The 21965-nt window shown below is 55.2% G+C and overlaps 1 protein-coding gene, 1 non-coding gene and 1 pseudogene across 3 annotated transcripts; 2 read left to right on the top strand and 1 right to left on the bottom strand.

Moving 5' to 3' along the window:
* Positions 1 to 1387: 1387 nt before the first annotated feature.
* On the bottom strand, positions 1388 to 1460 carry TRNAE-UUC (transfer RNA glutamic acid (anticodon UUC)). The gene has a single exon. It is a non-coding gene; the product is annotated as a tRNA-Glu (tRNA).
* A 4481-nt stretch (positions 1461 to 5941) lies between these two features.
* LOC133061379 (large ribosomal subunit protein eL34-like) lies at positions 5942 to 6327 on the top strand (annotated as a pseudogene).
* A 1694-nt stretch (positions 6328 to 8021) lies between these two features.
* Positions 8022 to 21948, top strand: POLRMT (RNA polymerase mitochondrial). Of its 2 annotated transcripts, none has more exons than XM_061151161.1 (21): positions 8022 to 8152; positions 8639 to 8737; positions 11073 to 11668; positions 14566 to 14696; positions 14780 to 14972; positions 15989 to 16138; positions 16316 to 16480; positions 16614 to 16769; positions 16990 to 17214; positions 17420 to 18226; positions 18590 to 18712; positions 18998 to 19120; positions 19310 to 19489; positions 19631 to 19717; positions 19794 to 19907; positions 19985 to 20037; positions 20147 to 20245; positions 20830 to 20902; positions 21040 to 21131; positions 21216 to 21277; positions 21362 to 21948. In XM_061151161.1, exons 1-21 carry the CDS (start codon positions 8065 to 8067, stop codon positions 21409 to 21411), a joined length of 3666 nt encoding a protein of 1221 aa, XP_061007144.1. In that variant the 5' UTR covers positions 8022 to 8064; the 3' UTR covers positions 21412 to 21948. The 2 variants fall into 2 exon arrangements, with proteins under 2 accessions (XP_061007144.1, XP_061007143.1); XM_061151160.1 differs by having other exon boundaries at positions 15986 to 16138.
* Positions 21949 to 21965: the final 17 nt, after the last annotated feature.

Genomic DNA, 21965 nt, shown 5'->3' with positions numbered 1-21965 from the left:
AGCACAGAGTTGTCAATGCTTAGCTCTAATTCCAGAGCATTCCATCTTCCAAAGAGAAGCCCTGTCCTCATCAGCAGCACTTCCACCCCCTCCCCCAGCCCCTGACAACCCAATTTCTCTGTCTGTGGATCTACCTGTTCCGGACATTTCCCATCAGTGGAATCACACCCTGTGTGTCCTTCTATGTCTGCTTCTCTCACTGAGCATCGTGTTCTCAAAGTCAATCCATGTGGTAGTGAGTGTCAGGGCTTCTCTTCTTTTCATGACCAAGTGATGCTCCCTGTGTGAAGGGACCATATTCTATCGATCATCCATAGATGGATTTGAGGTTGTTTCCACATTTTGGCTGTTGTGAATTGTGCTGCTGTGGACATTCACATACAGGTTTATGTGTGAACCTACGTCTCCATTTCTCTCATGCAGGTACCCAGGAGTGGAGCTGGTGGGTCATATGGTGATTCTGTGGTTGCCTTCTTTTTTTTTAAATTAAATAATTAATTTATTTGCCTGTGTAGGGTCTTAGTTGTGGCAGGCAGGCTTCTCTAGTGGCGGCACACAGGCCTTGTTGCCCTGCAGCATGCTGGGTCTTAATTCCCCAAGCAGGGATCAAACCCATATCCCCTGCATTGGAAGGCAGATTCCCAACCATTGGACCACCAAGAAAGTCCCTGGTTGGCTCTTTGAGGGCCTTATTCCACAGCAGCTGCCCCATCTTACATTCCCGCTAGCTACATTACACAAGGGCTCCAGTGTCCCCCGCTCTTCACTGGCAGCTGTTATGGGCCATGGTTTTGACTGCAGCCACCCCAGTGGGTTACAGCGGTGTGTTGCTGTGGTTTTCTGGAAGACATCAAGCCTGTGGACAAGTTATGAGAGCAGCACAATGAACGCCCTGTTCTGGGAGTCCTCAATTCTTCATATTATTTATTTCCATCATCTGGAGGATGCAGCAAAACCACACTATGCAGCCATGAAAAAAGAGTAACCCGCTGTACACACAACAACGTGGATGACTTTCAGAACAAGAAGCAGTTGGACACAACAGAGGTCTGTCTATGGGACAGTCTGGAAAACCAACCCACCCACCGTGTGAACTGTCCAAAGGGTGTTATCCTTGAGGGCAGTGATGGGGGACGTGAGAGGGTTTCAGGGGTTGGGTCTTCTCTGGAAAACCCTTGTGTTCTGAAAGATTAATTGAACTGTATTTTTTATGTTTGCAGTGTTCCATGTTTTACCAAGAAAAATACACACGTGTGGTCTGTTTATGTACATGGCTATTCAAGAGGCAGCCTTTGACATTCGGCTACTTCACCCTTAAGCCTGTTGGTTCAATTGTTTTTTTTTTTTTTTTCCTTTTGGTCAGGCTGCACAGCTTGTGAGATTTTAGTTCCCTGACCAGAGATTGAACCTGGGCCCTCTGCAGTGAAAGAGCCAAGTCCTAACCACTGGACCACCAGGGAATTTCCAAACGAGCCTTGAACCCTGAGGTCCTCCACAGAAGCCAGGCTGCAACATCATCCCTCATCCACGCTCCAATGTCCCCGCTTGTCACTGTGACATCCTCCAACACCTTTTTTTCTCATCCCAAATCCAGGTGGGGCACATGAAGGGCCCTCCCTTCCCCTTTGTCTCTGTGACTGAATGAATAAAGATCCACAAAGACGTGTCTACATTCTAACCCCCGGAACCTGTGGATTTGACCTTATTTGGAAAAAGTCTTGGCAGCTGCCATTAAATTAAGATCTTCAGACAAGGAGATCATCCTCAGGGGCCCTAAATGCAGCTGCAAGTATCCTTATGAGAGACACAGACAGAGCAGAGACCACGTGACAATGAAGGCAGAGGCTGGAGGGAGGCGGCCACCAGCTCTGGATGCCTGGGGCCCCAGAAGCTGGAAGAAGCAGGAAGGACCTTCCCCGGGCGCCTCCGAACAAGTCATGGCTTTGCCCACACCCTCATTTCATCCCAGTCACGCTAGTTCTGAATGTCTTGTCTCCAGAAATATGAGAAAAGACATATCTGTTGTCTGAGACACCAAGTTTGTGGTCATTTGTTATAGCGGCCCAGAGAATCTGATGCCATGCCCTTCCATCTATAGAGTTGCCCTTGCCTTTCTCAACACGACTTCTTTTTTTCATTAATTGTTTATTGAAGTGTAGTTGATTTACAATATTGTGTTAGTTTCTGCTGTATAGCAAAGTGAATTGGTTATATGTATACACACATCCACTCTTTTTAACATTCTTTTCCCATATAGGTCATTACAGAGTATTGAGTAGAGTTCCCTGAGCTATGCAGTAGGTCCTTATTAGTTATCTATTTTGGTTATTCATTAGTTATTTTAAAATTATTTTTACTTTTTTGGCCACGCTGTGCAGCATGTAGGATCTTATCCCCCGATCAGGGATCAAACACATGCCTCCTGCAGTGGAAACTTGGAATGTTAACCTCTAAACCTCCAGAGAAGTCCCATTAGTTAGCCCTTTTTTTTTTTTTTTTTTTTTAACTCTACTGGCTCTTTGTTGCTGGAAGTGGGGTTACTCTTTGTGGCGGCGTGAGGGCTTCTCATCATGGTATCTTCTCTTGTTGCAGAGCACAGGCTACAGAGCCGAGGCTCAATAGCTCACAGTGGCACATGGGCTTAGTTGCTTCAAGGATCTTCCCCAACCAGGAATCAAATCCATGTCCCCTACACTGGCAGGAAGATTTCTGGGACCACCAGGGACCTCTCAGTTATCTATTTTATATATAGCAGTGTGTATATGTCAATCCTATTCTCCCAAGTTATCCCTCTCCTTCCTTTCAACACTTCTGAAGTCTCATAGAGAGTCCCACAGCCTAAACTCATCTGATCGTCTCTTTGTTTGATCTGGGTGAGATGTTTTGGCATCTCTTTGGTGTGTTCTCTGGCATACATGAACAGCTTCTGAAATGTAGTCTTGCCTAAGCCCCAACATCTCGACACCACGCCCCTCTCTTAAGGACATCTGTCTCCACCTGTCTTATGGTTTATTCATATTTTCTTGCTTAAGTTTTACAAGGAAATGTGATATCCCCATCAAGAGTGGAAAACCAGAGCCACACACTGACTCACTGACAGCTGAAGAAGAAATACAAAGAGAAGAGACCGTGTGACAAGGTCTCAGAGCAGCAGGACCCCAGCCTGGGAGCTTGATGTGGTGACACACAGGTGGCACCAAGAGAGACCACCCCCACTCAGGTTCAAGCAGAAACCAAGAGGAGAAGAGCTGGCTTGTGAGGAGATACTGCTTTAGGCCATGTGATGTCCCGGTGAACAGAAGAGAGAACTGAGGCAAAAGAATTCAGAAGTCTTGGCTTCCAGCCCAGGCTCCTTGCACTGCCAGCCTGTAGGGATGTAAGCGGCTGTCTTTAGGTCTCAGGGAGTGGGGGGGCCCAGCTGACTCAGCATACCCCGCTCAAGGCCAGGAAAGCAACCCCAGGTATGAGTCACTTCTGAGGTCACGGCCCCCCAGGGCATACTGGGGTGGAATGGGTGGGTTCCAGAGGACGCTGCCATCTGTTGAAAACATTCCCAGCCGGTGGCATCACGGTGCACAGGCCCGCGTGGGCAGCTGCGTCTGGAATGTGCTGTCAAGAGCTCCCAGACCTGGGAGTCTGGCCCCTTCAGAGTTCAGGTCCAGCCTCCACTCTCGACACTGACACTAGGGAGACTGAGGTCTGAGCATCTGGGGATAGGTGTCAGCTTGAGCTGAGGCCCCAAGGCCTGCTGTGGTGTGACCCCTGAACACCCTTCCAGCTTTGTCTCTGCTTCCTCTCTCCCACCGCTTCACGGATCACAGCCTTGTCATGGCGAAGGGGCTTGCATAACTCAGTGCAGCTGTGAGCCATGCCGTGTCGTCCCACTCAACATGGACAGGTCAGGATGGAGAGTTCTGACAAAATGCAGTCCACTGGAGGAGGAAATGGCAGCTCCCTTCAGTATTCTTGAGAACCCCATCAACAAAAAAGGCAAAAAGATATGACACCAGAAGATGAGTCCCACCCCTTCAGGTTGGAAGGTATCCAATATGCTACTGGGGAAGAGGGGAGGGCAATTACTCAGCTCCAGAAAGAATGAAGCAGCTGGGCCAAACTGGAAGTGATGCTTAACTGTGGATGTGTCTGGTGATGAAAGTAAAGTCCAATGCTGTAAGCAACAATATTGCGCAGGAACCTGGAATGTTAGTTCCCTGAATCAAGGTAAATTGGAAGTGGTCAAGCCAGAGATGGCAAGAGTGAACATTGATGTTTTAGCAATCAGTGAACTAAAATGGACGGGAATGGGTGCATTTAACTTGTATGATTATTATATCTATTACTGTGGGCAAGAATCCCTTAGAAGAAATGGAGTAGCCCTCATAGTCAACAAAACAGTTCGAAATGCAGTACTTGGGTGCCATCTCAAAAATGACAGAATGATTTCAGTTTGTTTCCAAGGCAAACCATTCAACATCATGGTAATCCAAATCTATGACCCAACTACTTATGCCACAGAAGAACTATACAAAAAAGGTCTTAATGATCTGGATAGCCACGATGGTGTGGTCACTCACCGAGAGCCAGACATCCTGGAGTGTGAAGTGAAGTGGGCCTTAGGAAGCATTACTATGAACCAACTAGTGGAGGTGATGGAATTCCAGCTAAGCTATTTAAAATCCTAAAAGATGATGTTGTTAAAGTGCTGCACTCAATACATCAGCACATTTGGAAAACTCAGCAGTGGCCACAGGACTGGAAAAAGTCAGTTTTCATCCTAATCCCAAAGAAGAGCAATGCCAAAGAATGTTCAGAGTGCTGTACAATTGCACACATTTCACATGCTAGTAAGGTAATGCTCAAAATCCTTCAAGCTAGACTTCAGCAGTATGTGAACCAAGAACTTCCAGATATACAAGTTGCTGTATAAGCCAGGTTTAGAAAAGGCAGAGAAACCAGAAATCAAATTGTCAACATTCATGGGTCATAGAGAAAGCAAAGAAATTCCAGAAAAACATCTACTTCTGCTTCATTGACTACACTAAAGCCTTTGACTGTGTGTGTGCTTAGTCGCTCAATCGTGTCCAACTCTTGCGACCCCATAGATTATAGTCTGCCAGGATCCTCTGTCCATGGGACTCTCCAAGCAAGAATACTGGAGTGAGTTGCCATTTCCTTCTCCAGGGGAATCTTCCCGACCCAGGGATTGAACTGGGTCTCCTGCACTGCAGACAAACTCTTTACTGACTGAGCTATGAGGGAAGCTTGGACTGTGTGGATTACAAAAACTGTGGAAAATTCTTAAAGAGACAGGAATACCAGACCACTTTACCTGTCTCCTGAGAAACCTATAGGTGGATCAAGAAGCAACAGTTAGAACTAGACATGGAACAATGGACTGGGAAAGGAGTACGTCAAGGTTATATATTGTCACCCTACTTATTTAACTTCTATGCAGAGTACATCATGCAAAATGCCAGGCTGAATGGATCACAAGCTGGAATCAAGATTGTCAGGAGAAATATAATAACCTCAGATAGGCAGATGATACCTCTCTAATGGCAGAAAGCAAAGAGGAACTAAAGAGCCTCTTGATGAGGGTGAAAGAGAAGAGTGAAAAAGCTGGCTTAAAATTCAGCCTTCAAAAAACTAAGATCATGACATCTGGTCGCATCTCTTCATGACAAATAAAAGGGGAAAAAGTAGAAGCAGTGACACATTTTCTTTTCTTGGGTTCCCAAATCACTGAGGACAGTGACTGAAGCCATGAAATTAAAAGACACTTGCTCCTTGGAAGGAAAGCTATGACAAGCCTAGATAGTGTATTAAAACGCAGAGAAATCACTTTGCCAACAAAGGTCTGTCTAGTCAAACCTTTGGTTTTTCCACTAGTCACGTATGGATGCAAGAGTTGAACCATAACGAAGGCTGAGTGCGCCTCTTCCGGGGACGGCATCTAGAGGCATTCAGGATGGTGCAGCGTCTAACGTACCGTTGTAGGCTGTCCTGCAATACAGCCTCTGACAAAACCAGGCTGTCCCGAACCCCTGGTAATAGAATTGTTTACCTTTATACCAAGAAGGTTGGGAAAGCACCAAAATCTGCACGTGGTGTGTGCCCAGGCTGACTTAGAGGCATTTGTGCTGTGAGACCTAAAGTTCTCATGAGGTTGTCTAAAACAAAGAAACACGTCAGCCAAGCCTATGGTGGTTCCATGTGTGCTAAATGTGTCTGGGACAGGATTAAGCGCACTTTCCTTATTGAAGAGCAGAAGATCATTGTGAAAGTATTGAAAGCACAAGCACAGAGTCAGAAAGCTAAATAAAAAATGAACCATTTTTGAGTAATCAAAAAAAAAAAAAAAAAGAAGGCTGAGTGCTGAAGAACTGATGCTTTTGAACTGTGGTGCTGGAGGAGACTCTATTGAGTCTCTTGGACTGCAAGGAGATCAAACCAGTCAATCCTAAAGGGAATCAACCCTGAATATTCATTGGAAGGACTGATGCTGAAGCTGAAGCTCTGACACTTCAGACACCTGATGCAAAGAGGTAACATTGGAAAAGACCCTGATGCTGGGAAAGATTGGAGGCAGAAGGGAGTGACAGAGAATGAGATGGCTAGATAGCATCACAGGGGAGGCTGGTGTGATGTAGTCCATGTCAGAAAGAGTGGGACACAACATAGTAACTGAACAACAACCACCTCTCTCCCAAACACTGCTCCAGTTCCAACAGTTTATCCACAATTGTTCTCACCTCAAGGCTTTTGCATTAGATAGGATTGCAGCTTGAAGGGAAGTTACACCACTTATTCCTATTATCATCCTTCACATACCAGCTGATCCCAGAACAGACACTCCCTTCCCTGACCTCAGCTTCTCCACTTGAATGATAAGGTGGGGATACCTTTCAGGTCTGATTCTAAAGCTCTGGCCTGCTCACCCCTGAGTGGGATCTGCCTGGAGACTAGGGCGGAGATGTTCCAGGCTCCAGGGAGTATTTCATTCCAATTATCATTGCTCTCCCCACCCCACTCCACTTCTGGCCTTGGAAACTTGGAAACTAGTGGGTAAACAGAGGCCAGAAAGAGTGAATGAGGGTAAAGTTTAGGAAACACCATGATGCAGCTCACCCTTGGCTGTGGGGCTTGGAGTCAGATGGACCTGGGCCTTCATTCCAGTGTCTCTGGAATGTGATGTGTCTTTGGGCAACTTTATTTACCTTCTGAACCTCAGTTTCCTCCCGATAAACTGAAGATAGTAATAGTTCCCTCCCCAAAGCTATCATTAGATCAATGAAGATGGACAGGAATCTGTAAATTGCAGAATGCTGTCCTAATTATTTGGCATGCGTGGATGCTCAGTCGTGCCTGACTCTTTGCGACTCCGTGGACTGTAAGGCCCCCAGACTCCTCTGTCCATGGAATTTTCCAGGTAAGAATACTGGAGTGGGTGGCCATTTCCTCCTCCAGGGGAACGTCCCCACCCGGGGATGGAACCCGTGTCTCCCGTGTCTCCTGCATTGGCAGGTGGAGTCTTTACCACTGAGCCACCTAAGAAGCCCAATTATTCGGGGACTATTCCTTAAACCAGGGGTCCCCAACTCCCTGGGCCACTACTCGTGCCCTATGTGGTCTGTTATTAAGGAACCCAGCTGCACAGAAGGAGGTAAGTGGTGAGGAAAACCCAAGCCATCTTCCTCCTCCCCCGCCCCAATGGGAAAAATGTCTTCGAAACCGATCCCTTGTGCCCCAAACACTGGAAACCACCGCTTTAAACAGAAATAACAACAAATCTCAGGTTCCAGGTCCTCCCAAAGATGGCTTAGAGTGTTGCCCAAGCAACGGCTCTGTCCTGCCCCTCCTGGACAACGAACAGCCAATCAGCGGGCACTACCGGCTCATGCCCCGCCTCCAGGGCCCGCTGCTTCCTGGGAGTTGTGGTTCTCCTGCTGATTTCCAGGCTCTTAGTCTCTTCGCGGCCGCCGTAGGCCACGGAACTACAACTCCCGGCGGGCGCAGGCAGCGCAGGCGCGTTGTGGTGGCGCGGTGGTCCCGCGTGCTGGTGGCATGTCGGCGCTCCGCTGTGGCTGCAGGGCGGCGGGGCTTCGGAGGGCCCTGTGGCCGAAGGGCCACCCCGGCCTCCTGGCCGAAGAAGGTAACGCAGGGGAGGCCCGGGGATGACGCCGGGACCGCTGCTCTGCCCCCTCACCCGCCGCCGTGACCTTTGGCTTCTCGACCCCAGGGATCCCGCTAACTTGCTTTGGCGATTCTGCCGAACCCAGTGACTGTATCCCGCTTTCAGTCGCCCTTTTGGGCCACTCTACGGACCGGGGTCGTCGGTGCACTTTGACCTTTGATTCCTGGGTTCTTTTTGGAGTCCCATGACCCACTATTTACGAATTAGAGTTTAACCTTTGAACTGTCTGTGCCTTAGTTCGCGGAACCTTTTATCTTCGAACTCACGCCCCAGTTTCCTTTTTCCCTTACCCTGTGGTTTTCCCTTTGAGATGTTGTGACCACTGACAGTTGCATGGTCTTCAGGGTTCCTTTGCCCCGGATCCTGTGATTCCTGACCCTGCGAGGGCCCTCCCTGCCCCACCCTTGACACCCGCCCGCCCCAGCCTCCCTGTCTCTCCCGCAGGGGCCCTCGGTGGCGTCTGGGGCCGGAAGAGGAGCTTGTCTGCCAACGCTTGTGAGCAGGACCGCCGGAAGGACTGCGGCCACGCAGAACTGCTGGAGGGTGAGCCTGACCCCAGGGCACTGGTCCTGATGCTCCTTTCTCACTGTCACCCCGCCGACCACGCTGCTGGGAGCCAGCTCCTTCATTCCTCCAAGGTTCATTGGTTCCACCCCATTGAGAAGGGTTGTCAGTCTGCAAGATGGGGTGACTGACTGGGTCCTGCTCTCTAGTGGTCCAAGGGCCCCCTTGGTGCCACTATGAAGTGAATGCCTTGTGCAGTGAGCTCTTATAGTTCCCTCGTCTTCCCAAACCCACCAGTGGTTCCCACTTTCCAGATGAGAGTGAAGTGAAAGTTGCTCAGTTGGGTTGGACTCTTTGAGACCCCATCGACTATACAGTCCATGGAATTCTCCAGGCCAGAATACTGGAGTGGGTAGCCTTTCCCTTCTCCAGGGCATCTTCCTAACCCAGGGATCGAACCCAGGTTTCCCACATTGCAGGCGGATTCTTTACCAGCTGAGCCACAAGGGAAGCCCAAGAATACAGGAGTGGGTAGCCTATCCCTTCTCTGAGGGATCTTCCTGACCCAGGAATCAAACCGGGGTCTCCTGCATTGCAGGCAGTTTCTTTACCAACTGAACTCTCAGAGAAGCCCTGATAGATGAGAGAGTTGAGGCCCAAATTGTGGCTGGAGAGACTGGCCTGCTGTGTGCAGAGCTGGGCTTTGCCCTGTGACGTGCCGGACTTCAGTGGTCCTGGCTCAACTTCCCGGGCTTGGCGCCTGATAGGGTCTGCTGGTGGTCTTTGTCACTGGGGATGGACAGCCAGGTCCTGGCATCTCCAGAGCGAGCTGGGGGCATCACTGTCCCCTCCCTCTCAGGTGTCCAGTGCTTCCTGCTTCCCTCCTGCCTCACATCCAGTGAGTGGCCAGCAGCCAGGAGTGGGATGGGGGAGCCTTTAAAAAGAAAACCCTGATTTCAGAAAATCCCAAACGTGCAGAAGTGAAGCCACAGGTCTTACCAGCTTTAAGAGCCTACCTTCTTTCATTTCTCACCCACCTTATTATTTTAAGGCAAAACCCAGGGTCTGAAAATGTGATCACTTCGTGTCACTCCCCAGTCTCAAGCCCTCCAGCTGTATCCTTTCTGGCAGAATTCTGTCTCCACCCCCATTGAGGGCCTCAGAGACCTGTGGCTTCTGCCAGTGTCCTTGGCTTCTGCCAGCGGGATCGGTGCACCTGCTTGTCCCCGGTCACCCCCCAGGGGTTTCAGATGTGGTTACCTCGTGCCCTTTCTGGCACTTTGCCACTGACCATCTCCCGCACATTCAGAAAGTGTCTGCTGACTTTCCGTCCACTGAGGCGGGGGACTGTGCCTTTCTTGTTGCTGTGTTTCTGCTCCAGACTGGCCCTCCTGTCTCTGGGCTGATGTTACAGTGAGAGGCGCAGGCAGGAGACAAGTACCATTGGTCCTCAATGTTTGTGGATTCTGTGTTTGCAGAATCTCGTACCAGCTGAACTTTACCTGAAACCCCAGTCAATGTACACCTTCTCAGCTGAGGTGGAGCTGGGTGACACTCTTGTCAGTAAGGCGTCCTTTTCAGGGTATATCTAGAGCCCTGTGTTTACATTTTGTGCTGTGTGTTGGTGGTTTAGCAGTTTAAAATGGCCCCAGGCATGGTGCTGCAGGGCCATCTTGAGCCCCTCAGCTCCAGGGGGCTGTAATGTGCCTTTTGGAGAAAATTTGTCTGATCGGTGAAGTTTGTTCAGGAATGAGTTCTAGCAGTATTGGCCATTGTATATGTGTATGAAATCAGGTGTATCAGATAGGAAAACTCACACCAGGGTGATATATGGATCTGCTGGTGGGAGTGTGGCCTTGGGCACTCAGGAGCCCTGTGTTCCCTGGGTGCGGTGGATCCCTGTTCACCAACTCAGTAGCCCCAAACCCCATAGAGTCATGAGAGCTGGCTGTCTGTGAAGCAGCACAGGGCAGGGGTGGGCTGTGGCTGTGAACGCTTGGGGCAGTGCATGTGCAGAGGCCCTGAGGCCATTACAGCTGGAGTGGCGATGGGGAAGGGAGGCAGGGATTCAAGGAAGCAGGGGCTGTGGATAGATTTTGAAGGCAGAGCCCCAAGAAGGCGCTGACTGGCTGGACCTGGAGGGAGAGAGCCCTGGGAAGGACAGAGCTGCCGGGGCGGGAGGATGTAGAGGAGCAGGTGGTGGACAACTCCAGGAGCTCCTTCCGGGCTGGGTTCAAGCAGCCCAGGCAGACTTGTGTGGGGCAGGTGAGCATGCATGCCGAGGATCTGGGGGCATTTGGTGGTCAGTAGACACACACCCAGGACTGAGCCCCCCTCCTGACAGTGGGGTCCCCTGACGTCTCTCTCCCCACAGTGCTCGAGGCACGAGTGCGGCAGCTGCAGGCTGAGGGCACGGCAGAGGAGGTGACAGTGAAGAGGGTGGCCATGGCTCAGGCCCCAGAGACTGGTGGCATCTGGCCCCCCAGGCAGGCTCCAGTGGGGGCTGAAGGGGCCGCCCCCGAGCTCAGCAGCCACTGGGTGCAGAAGCTGGACAAGGATCAGCAGCTGATAGAGAAGTGCTGGCAGCAGCCGGAGGGGAAGCAGCCGAAGACGGTGGAGAAGCCGACCTGGGAGAAGCGTCTGCGCATGGAGCCGCGGCTGCTGAGCAGGAAGCTGGCGGGCCAGCTGCAGCAGTGGGAGCGCAAGAGGCCGCAGAGCCCCTGGGAAGAGCAGCTGGCCCGGCTGCTGCAGGAGGCCCCGAAGAGGCTGAGCCGGGAGGCAGATGAGGGCTCCGAATCCCGGCTGGAGGGCCAGCGCCAGAAGCTCCTGGCCTTCCTGGAGTGCTGCCTGCTCACGGGCCACCTGACCCTGGCCCACCACGTGCTGGTTGCACAGCACAGCCGGGCCCCGCAGCAGCAGCTGCTGACGCTCCGCATGTACAACACCGTCATGCTTGGCTGGGCTCGCCAGGTGAGGGGCTGGGGTCGGAGGCGGGAGCCAACCCGGGGCACCTAGATCCCAACTCTGGTCTCTCAGCCCCAGGAATCAGGCCTTCAATTTTTATTATGCTGACAACTTTTTTTTTTTTTTTTAGATTTTTTTTTTTTTTAAATTGGAGTAGAGTTGATTTACAATGTTGTGTTAGGTAGCACAGCAAATCAGTTACATCTATACTTTTTGATGTTGTTTAGTCGCTAAGTCCTGTCCGATTCTTTGTGACCTCGTGAACTGTAGCCCATCGGACTCTGTCCATGGGATTTTCCAGGCAAGAATACTGAAGTAGGTTGTCATTTCCTTCTCTATTGATTTATTTTTTAATTGGAGGAAAATTGCTTTACAATGCTGTCTTGGTTTCTTCTGGTATGACGCTAATCAGCCATAATTATACAAATATCCCCTCGCTGTGAACCTCCCCCCAGTCCCACCCGTCTCGGTCATCACAGGGTGCGAGGTTGGGCTCCCTGTGTCACAGAGCAATTTATTGTCAGTATCTGTTTCACACATGATCGTGTATATATGTCGCTGCTGCTTTCTCCATTCGTCCAGCCCTCACCTTCCCCCCCACCCTGTGTCCACAAGTCTGTTCTCTGTATCTGCGTCTTCATTCCTTCCCCACTGTTAGGTTCATGGGCACCATTTTTCTAGATTCCATATATATGCATTAATATACGATATTTGTTTTTCACTTTCTGACTCACTTCAGTCTGTATAACAGGCTCTAGGTTCATCCACCTCATTTGGACTTACTTTTCAAAATTTGTTCTTTTTTTTATGACTGAGTCAAATTCCATTGTATATATGTACCACATCTTTGGGGCTTCCCAGGTGGCACTTGTGGTAAAGAACCCGCCTGCCAGTGCAGGAGACATAAGAGACGTGGGTTCGATCACTGGGTCAGGAAGGTTCACTGGAGAAGGAAATGGCAACCCACTCCAGTATTCTTTCCTCCCATGGCGGGCTACAGTCTGTGGGGTCTCAAAGTGTCTGACACGACTGAAGTGACTCCGAATGCAATGAACATTGAGTTACATGTGTCTTTTAGAATTGTGGCTCTCAAAAAAAAAAGAAGAATTGTGGCTCTCTCAGAGAATATGCCCAGTAGTGGGATTGTTGGGTCATATGGTAGATTTATTCCTAGTTTTTTAAGGAATCTCCATACCATTCTCCATCAATTTACATTTTCACCAACAGGTTGAGAGAGAGCTCTCTTTTGTCCACATCCTTTCTAGCATTTATTATTTGTAGAGAGTTTGATGATGGCATTCTGACTGGCGTGAGGTGATACCCCATTGTAGTTTTGATTTGTGTTCTTTAATAGTGATGTTGAGCATCTTTTCTTGTGTGGCCATTTAACAATTCTTTAGACTTGTTAATTTTAAGTCACACGTGGCCTTCAATGGAAAATGTGAAAATGACAAAAGGGCCAGAAGACAGCACACGCATGGTCCAGAGCATTCCTGTGTGGTTACTCAGCCAGGGTGCTGGTGCAAGGGGCGCTGTGGGCCCTTCTCAGGGCAGCCTCCTCTATGCTCCTGTCTGGTTCTCTGTCTAGCTTGTTCACATCCCACTCTGGGGTGATGTGGGATGTGAACCTTATGGTGCAGCCATCCGCAGCTGTGAATTTCCCTCTGGGTGCAGCTTTAGCCACTTCCCTCAAGGGAAGTGCTCTTTTCACTCGTGACTTCTCCTCTGACCTGTGACCGCTGAGGAGAGTTGCCTACGCACCCTTGTAGAGACAACTTCCCCAGCACCCTCCCTGCTGTGCATCTGCATCCTCATCTGAGGAGCATCAGAGAAAGTCTTAGTGCCGGTGAAGAGGGAGGCAAGTGCGGGTGCAGCTCCGGGAGGCAGGTTCTCAACAGGGCCTCAGCTGTGCTGACTCACGCACAGAATGGGGCCCAGAGCAGCCTGGCAACACTGGGAGGTGCCAGGGTCTCCATGGCAACAGTCACAGGGGGTTTCCTGCTTGCGTTGTCTGTGGGAGGCCTGCTCAGTTCCAGGTGTGTCTCCTTTCCTGCGGTGCTGGCCCTCTGGCATCCGCCATCGCCATTGGAGAGTTTTGTCAGAGCGGCAGGTTTCTGATTAGACGAGCTTCCTGGGGCCCCAGAACACCTGAGCCACCTGGGAGGCTTCCAGCAGTAGACACTCGTTTTCTATTAGTCCCAGAGGCCTGACGTTTGAGGTCAGGGCAAGGCAGGCCCCCCTCCCTGCATCCCATCCTTCCTTCCTGCCTCTCCCGGCCTCTTGGCGGCGATGTCCCTCAGGCATGTCTGTGTCCCCCTGACCTCTGCCTTGGGTGCCATACAGCGTCCAGCGTGACCTCATGTGACTGCACCTGTAGAGACCCTATTTCCAGACGAGGCCCTCTGCTCAGGCTCCAGGTGGATGTGTCAGGTGGCCCTCCTGTTTCTGCCATGTGCTCCCCTCGATCCACACCTTTCCCCTCCCCTCTGGGCCTTGGCTTTCCTATCTGCAGAATGGGGAGCCCTGCTGGGTTTTGGGAGCTGTGAAGGCTGTTGCTCAGGGCTTCAGGCACTGGGGGCGGGGGGATGCTGTGCAGGGTCAGTGTGTGTTTTTCTGGTGGTGTTAATGGTCCTGTGAGTTTAGAAAGGCAGGAGAGATGAGCTGGTTCTAGACCAGCCGTGTCCAGTGGCGCTCTCTGTGACCTTGCCAATCTCCTTCAGCTGCACCAGCCTCCTGGTGCAATGCCCATCTCTGTGGCACCTCTCCTAGATCCTCAGGGCCAAGGGGAAAGTGCTGGCTGAGTTGGCTGGGAGGAATGTGGTGGGGTAATTGGGGGAAGGAGCAGGTGCCCCCCCCGCCCCGTACCCCTCCTTGCAGGCTCTCACCTGGCCTGGTCCCTCCAGGGCTCCTTCAAAGAGCTGATGTACGTGTTCTTCATGCTGAAAGATGCCGGCCTGGCTCCGGACCTGCTGTCCTATGCAGCCGCCCTGCAGTGCATGGGGCGCCTGGACCAGGATGCCAGCACCATCCGAAGGTGGGCAGGGGGCGGTGGTGGAGCTGGGGTGGGACCCCAGGGGCTCCCCGCCGGTGCTGATAGCTGGGTGCGCGTGCCCTCAGATGCCTGAAGCAGATGGAGCAGGACGGGCTGTCGCTGCAGGGGCTCTTCTCGGCTGTGCCCCTGAGCACCGAGGAGTGGGCGGAGCTCCTGCGTGCTGTGCGCAAGGCCAGACCGGCCTTCAGCCCCCAGCCGCCACCCCCGCCTCCACCCCAGGTCAACACCTCGCCCCTGCTCCAGGAGATCTACGCCAAGGTGAGTGGGCCTGCATCTGGGAACCTGAAAGGGGCAGGTGGTCACTGGGCGCCTCGGCCCCTCCTCTTGTCTCTCCTGGCAGCGCTGGCCGCCCGCACCCCATGCTGGTAGATGGGAGGCTGTCCTGTCCAGGGGGGCCCACACCCTGCCATATTTGGTTTCCACATGGAGACGCACCCTAGGCACAGCGTGGGGGTATCGCAGGGCCAGTGTACCCACCTGAAACTGCACAGCTAATGCTGCAGGTGGCACAGGGCGCATGAGGCGAAGCCACCTCCCAGGGTGGAGCAGAGCATAGCATCCAGATCCCTGGGGCGACGCAAGGAGTTTTCTTTTTTTTTTCTTTTTCTTTTTTTTAGGAGTTTTCTTTTTTTAATGGGACAGACTTCTCCTAACCTGCAGTTCACCTTTTAAAGTATAATCCAGTGGGTTGTTTTTAGTACATTGATCTCTACTTTTAGAACATTCATAACCCTGAGAGGAAGCCCATCCCCATCAGTGGTCACTCTGTACCCTCTCCCTGGCCCCTGATAACGTGGAACCCACTCTCTGTGTGGATCAGCCTGTTCTAAACATTTCCCATCAGTGGAATCACACCCCATGTGTCCTGTGTCTGCTGCTGTCACTGAGCATCATGTTCTCAGGGTCACGTGGTAGCGAGTGTCTGGGCTTTTTTCACGGCTGAGGGATGCCCATGTGTGGAGGGACCACGTAGTGTTTATCTATTGTTCCTTGGTGGACACTTGACCACCATAAACCAGACTTCTGTGGCTGTCTGTGGACCAGTCTTGGTGTGGATGTATATTTTGGGTTTGCTATCTTTAGTGTACCTATCTTTAGGAGGGTCACACAGTTCACACAGTTGCAAGTTGGAAGAGAAAATAGCAGCATCCGGGGCTTCACACTGTCTCCAGCACCTCCCCCCACCCCCACCCAAGGCCCGGGAGACGCTGCGCTACTCTGGTGGGTGGAGAGGTCAGCAGTGGGGCCTCACTGGCAGCCTGTTGCCCCAGCAGGACCCCTCTGTGTCCTACCCGAGGCTGCACTTGTCCCTGAAGGAGCTGCAGGGCCTCTTCCGACAGCAGCTTGGCGTGGAGATGGCCACCACTGTCACGGTGGAGTCCGTGGAGAAGGCCCCGCTCCTGACCAAGGAGGTCCTGCAGGCGGTAAGGGGCTGAGGGTGCTCTTGCCTGCTGAGCTGGGTGTCTACTGGGCAGGGTCCGTCCCAGCACCCCTCCCACCAGGTTCTCTGAGCCAGGAGCTCTACCACCAGGCTGGGCCAGGTTGCTTGGGCACAGTGGTGACTCCTTGTGCAACCCTGCCCTGTCCCCTCCCATCCCCAGCGGAAGACCCTGGCGGCCTTGCGCGCGGAATGGGAGTCAGTGCTGTCCCTGGAGCTGCAGAAGACCAAGGAGAGTGAGGCCCGTGCTGCTGCAGAAGGCCGCCTGTCCCTCTTCCCCTACCTGTGCCTGCTCAGCGAGAAGGACTTAGTGGGGCTGCTGCTGCAGGTGTCACATCAGGAAGGGCGGGGCTGCTGCTGTAGGTTGGGGGGCTGTGGGAGGAGTACTGCTGGGGGGGGGGGTCAGGTGCTCCCGATGGAGCATGGGGCTTACGGGGCTGTCCTCCGGGGCTGTCCCTCAGACCCTGCAGGCGCTGCCCCCGCATGGAGAGTCGCTCCTCTTCCTGGCGCACGAGCTGGGCCTGCGTGTGTTGAAGAGGAAGCGGCTCAGGAACCAGGTGGAAGAGCTGGAGCAGCGCTACTCCGAGTACCTGCACCTGCTGGCCTCCGACACCCAGGTGAGGCCGGGAGCCTGAGCAGGGGGAGCCCGGGCAGGGTGCCTCAGGCCTCAAGCAGAGGTACGCTCCCCCTCCCCCCGCCTTGCCTGGGGTGGCCAGATTGGCCCCCAAACTCCACCTCAGTTTCCTCACCTAACCCTGCTCGTTGCCAGGGGCTGAGCAGGGGTCTTCAGCTCTGCACCTGGACCCTCAGGTCTCTGAGCCACCCTCCCGCCCACAGGTAGCAGAGCCCTGCCTGCCTCGCCAGCACTGGGAAGCACTGGGCATGCCTGAGGTGCCCCCGGAGCAGCCCTGGCCTGTGTCTGTGCTGGTGCAGCTGGGCAAGCAGCTGGCAGAGGTGCTGGTGCGAGCCGTGCAGATGCCCAGCAGCCTGGCAGTGCCCCGGGGCCCCAGCACCCTCATTCCTGTGCTCTACCACGTGTATGCCTTCCGCAGCTTCCGCCAGGTGTGCCCCCGGTGGGGTTCCTCCAGTGGTGTTCCTCAGCGCTGGGAGGGGAGGGGGCGCCCCAGGGGCTGTGGGGCCCTGGGATCCTGCTGTGGCCCCAGACCCTGAGCACCTGGACTCAAGGTCGCGGCGTCTGAGGAGACTCTGGGGTCTTCCTCCGCTGCCTTACAGCGCGCCCTGACCTCTTGGCCTGTCCTGCCACCAGATCGGGATCCTAAAGCCGCACCCAGCCTTCACGCAGCTGCAGGAGACGGCGGCGGAGCGCACGCTGATCTTCGAGTCCACGGAGGTGCCCATGCTGTGCCCGCCCCTGCCCTGGACGTCGCCACACTCGGGCGCCTTCCTGCTGAGCCCCACCAAGATGATGCGGTCCCTGGAGGGTACCCAGCAGCACCAGCTCCTGCTGGAGCGCTGCCCGCCTGCCGAGCTGCATGGCGCTCTGGATGCCCTCACTCAGCTGGGCAACTGTGCTTGGCGCGTCAATGGGCGCGTGCTCGACCTGGTGCTTGACCTCTTCAGAGACAAGGGCTGCCCCCGCCTGGGCGTTCCCGCCCCGCCCACCGAGGCCCCCCGGTCCCCCGAGGGCCGCCAGGCCCCCAAGGGCCGTCTGCTGCCCGAGGCCTCACCTGCTGACAAGGCGGAGATGCGGCGGGAGTTGGCACGGCGGCTGAAGGTGGCGCGGGAGATGCAGAGCCTGCGCGCAGACGCACTCTACCGCCTGTCGCTGGCCCAGCATCTGCGGAACCACATCTTCTGGCTGCCACACAACATGGACTTCCGAGGCCGTACCTATCCCTGTTCACCACACTTCAACCACCTAGGCAGCGACCTGGCCCGCGCGCTGCTAGAGTTTGCCCAGGGCCGCCCACTCGGCCCCAATGGCCTCGACTGGCTCAAGATCCACCTGGTCAACCTCACAGGGTTCAAGAAGCGCGAGTCACTGCAGGCGCGCCGCGACTACGCAGACACGGTGATGGAGGACATCCTGGACTCAGCTGAACGACCCATGACGGTGGGCTCTGACCCTTCACCATCGGGCCCTCCCAGCCGCCCCGGCACCCACATCGGAACCCTGCAGGCACCCTGACCCCCTGCTTCTTTCCTGGCACTCTTTTGCTGGCCTTTTGCTCTGTCTTGGGCCATGGACAGCACTGCCACCTCTCATACCACAGTGGCCCTCTCTCCAGGCCGGTCCCCTCCCTGGTCCATCGCTCTGGTCCTCTCCAGGCCTCTAGGGCCTCCTTATGTCTTCCTACCACCTGGGCCCAACCAGCTGCTGCCTGTGCCCAGGAAGTACTCCCAGGCTGGCTCTGACCCCACTGGTTGGGACCTGGAGACCCTGGGCCGGCCTCACCCTGCGTACTACCCCCTGCAGGGCCGGAAGTGGTGGATGGAGGCGGACGAGCCCTGGCAAGCCCTGGCTTGCTGCATGGAGATCGCCCAGGTGGTGCATTCCCCTGACCCTACCACCTACATCTCCCACTTTCCAGTTCACCAGGTGAGCTGGGGGACCCTGCTGTGGGCCATGCCTGGCCCTCGTGCACTCGGCTAAAGTTTTCTCAGGCTAAGGAGCTGAGGGATGGCATGGTGTCCACTCTGCACTGGCTGGTGTTCCTGGATAGGGCTTCTCTGTGCCTCGGTTCCCCATTGCAGGGGTTCATGGCCGCCTATCAGTGTGTGGGTCTAGGGCGGTCTTGCCTAAGCAGAGCTGGGGAAACAGGAGCCCCCAACCACAGACATTGGCCCACCTCACCCAGCCCCTCACTGTCCACCCCCTGCCCAGGATGGCTCCTGTAACGGCCTCCAGCACTATGCCGCCCTGGGCCGGGACAGCACGGGGGCCGCCTCCGTCAACCTGTCTCCCTCTGACCTGCCGCAGGACGTGTACAGTGAGGTGGCTGCACAGGTAGGCACCATGGCGCCCCCACCCTTGTGTGCCCTGATACCCCAGACCCACCAGGGCCTGGATGCTGGACCCCATGGCCACCAACTGTCACCATACCAGGCCTTCCCGGGAGGTGTCAGCAGGGGTGACCCACAAGAGGAGAGGAAACTTCCACCTCTGGGTGGGTGGCCCCACCCACTGCCCCTGCAGGTGGAGGTATTCCGCAGGCAGGATGCCAAGCAGGGAGTGCGGGTGGCCCAGGTGCTGGAGGGCTTTATTAGCCGCAAGGTGGTCAAGCAAACAGTGATGACCGTGGTGTACGGGGTTACCCGCTATGGCGGCCGCCTGCAGATCGAGAAGCGCCTCCGGGAGCTTGAGGACTTCCCCCAGGTACGCATCCAGTAGTAAGTAGTTCTGACAGAGGGGCTTGGCTCTGCCCCCTGCTGGGTCCCCCAGAGCAAGCCCACCCCCTGAGTGCAGGGCGACTTCCTGCAAGGGACCCCGAACCCTATCCACCCTACTCTTCTCCAGGAGTTCGTGTGGGAGGCATCTCACTACCTCGTGCGCCAGGTGTTCAACAGCCTCCAGGAGATGTTCTCTGGCACCCGGTCCATCCAGGTGAGGCCTCATCCTCCCCCTTCCCGGGGCTGTGGCCCCAGACCTGGCCCTTCTGACCCAGTGCCCATCCCTGCAGCGCTGGCTAACTGAGAGTGCCCGGCTCATCTCACTCACGGGCTCGGCCGTGGAGTGGATCACGCCCCTGGGCGTCCCCGTCATCCAGCCCTACCACCGAGACTCCAAGGTCATGGTACGTGCTGTCCCCCACCCCCACCCCCACTGAGCAGGGCAGGACTCACCTGTGTGTCCCCCATGCCCACCCTGCAGATAAAAGGCGGGCTCCAGAGCCTCACGTTGAGCAGCAGTGTGGACACCAACCAGTGAGTGTGGGTGCGGGCAGACATGCAGGAGGCCACCCGGGTAGGGACGGGCAGGGGCCAGGCTGTGGCCAGGCTCTGAGTCCTGACCGTGTACCCTGCTCACCCCCAGGAAGCCCAACACGCTGAAGCAGAAGAATGGCTTCCCACCCAACTTCATCCACTCACTGGACTCCACACACATGATGCTCACTGCCCTGCACTGTTACAGGTGTGCTGATCAGGGTCCTCATGTGGGGGAGGGGCTCCGAGTGTGAAGCTGGCCCTCTGAGGGTCCCCCAACATGCATGGACATTCTAGGGGCAGGCAGAGGTGTCTGGTTTATCCTGAGCTCCTCTGACCTGGTGGGGAAGTGTTGACGGTTGTTAGGAACAGCTGCTCACATGGTGGGGGGTGGTGTGTGTGGCTGTTCTGAGCCTGATGTCCACCGGAGTTTTGTGTTCCTGACCACCCCCCCTTGGGTGGCTACCCTGGGATGGAGCCCTGTGGTGGACTAGGGCCCAGGATCAGCAGCCCCCTACAGGGAGCTGAGAGTCAGGCAGCAGCTGGGGGTGGGTGGCAAAGAGGCATCTTCTGAGATGAGAACTTGTCATCTACCCACTGAGTGGGGCGTGCACACAGCCAGCCACTGGAGCACACAGGGGTGTGGGCAAGAGGAGGGTGGGCATCACTGAGTGGTGGGGAGGGGCTTGAGGTGAGAACTGGGTCAATGATGGGGCTTGGGGGAGGTGTGGATTGTGGGGAGGGGACCTCGAGGTGCAGCGCCTCCACAGGAGCCCCTCATTCTGGCTGCAGGAAGGGCCTGACCTTCGTCTCGGTGCACGATTGCTTCTGGACTCATGCGGCGGACGTCGAGGTCATGAACCAGGTGCGGCTCTGCCCCCACTAGCGGCTTCGCACCCCCAGCCTCCTCCCCACCCCTCCTGACCAGGGAGCCCACTCTCCACGCCGCTTGGGCCTGGTTTCTGGCTGCTTATGCCCTCCACCCCTGCTTCCGGTCCCCAGGTCTGCCGGGAGCAATTTGTCCGACTGCACAGCCAGCCCATCCTCCAAGACCTATCCAGGTTCCTTATCAAGCGGTTTTGCTCCAATTCTAGGTAAGGGTCCCCCTCCTGCCGGCACTGCTACTGTCCTCTCCCCAGGCTGTCCTGGCCTCACCCTCACCCTGTCTTTGTCTTCAGAACCTCCAAGAGCATGTGGGTCTCCAGGCTAAAGGACACGCTGCTGTCAGTGCCTCCAACAGGTAGGACCCTGGGCGGGGTGGCCACCCCTGCGGGCTGGGGGCGGGTCCCCCAGAGCCCACCCACAGTCTCCCTCCTCTCTGCAGGGACCTTTGACCTGGAGCAGGTGAAGCGCTCCACGTTCTTCTTCAGCTGACTGCCCCGCCGCTCTGTACTCTAGTGTGAATAAAGGTCTGTCGCCACATGGGAGCTGCTGCCTGGGGAGGGGTGGTTAATGCGCTGTGTCCCGCCGAGCAATCAGACGCGGCAGGCTGGGCGCCAATGCTGTCGTTTATTGCGCGGAATGGGGGTGTGGGGGTTAGTGGGGCGTGGGGGGTGCGGTGGGCGCTGCTGCCTCAGCTCGTCAGTACATTCATCACGACGGCGGGGACCCCCGGCCTCACCCCCACGCCAGGGCGCTGGAGGGAGCAGGGTGTGCCCACTCCAGGGAGGTCACCGCGGATGCGTGTGGACAGGGACTGGGCTGGTTATTGCATGAGCGCAACGGAGGCAGCGGGAAGCCGGCAGGCCAAGTATTGCACTTAAAAACCGATCCTCATCAGAGGGCGGGCGCGGGCAGCCTCCCCGGCCCTCTCCCCTCGGCCCCGGCCAGCCCGTCCCCCCTTCACAGTTGGGGGAACTGAGGCACCGAGGTGAAGGGAGCCCCCTCGCCCGTGCGCGGCTGCCGGGGGCAGGGGCGATGTGGGTGGG

Source organism: Dama dama, chromosome 9 (genome assembly GCF_033118175.1).
Source record: "Dama dama isolate Ldn47 chromosome 9, ASM3311817v1, whole genome shotgun sequence".
NCBI classification, from domain to species: Eukaryota; Metazoa; Chordata; class Mammalia; order Artiodactyla; family Cervidae; genus Dama; species Dama dama.
Note: the sequence above shows the minus strand (reverse complement) of the source record. Positions and strands in the feature narration are given on the sequence as shown.

Coding starts and splice junctions, on each gene's coding strand:
- POLRMT (XM_061151160.1), top strand. CDS start 8,065: ATGTCGGCGCTCCGCTGTGGCTGCAGGGCGGCGGGGCTTCGGAGGGCC. Junction 17,215..17,419: donor CCTTCCGCAGCTTCCGCCAG/GTGTGCCCCCGG, acceptor TCCTGCCACCAG/ATCGGGATCCTAAAGCCGCA. Junction 19,718..19,793: donor CTGGCACCCGGTCCATCCAG/GTGAGGCCTCAT, acceptor CCATCCCTGCAG/CGCTGGCTAACTGAGAGTGC.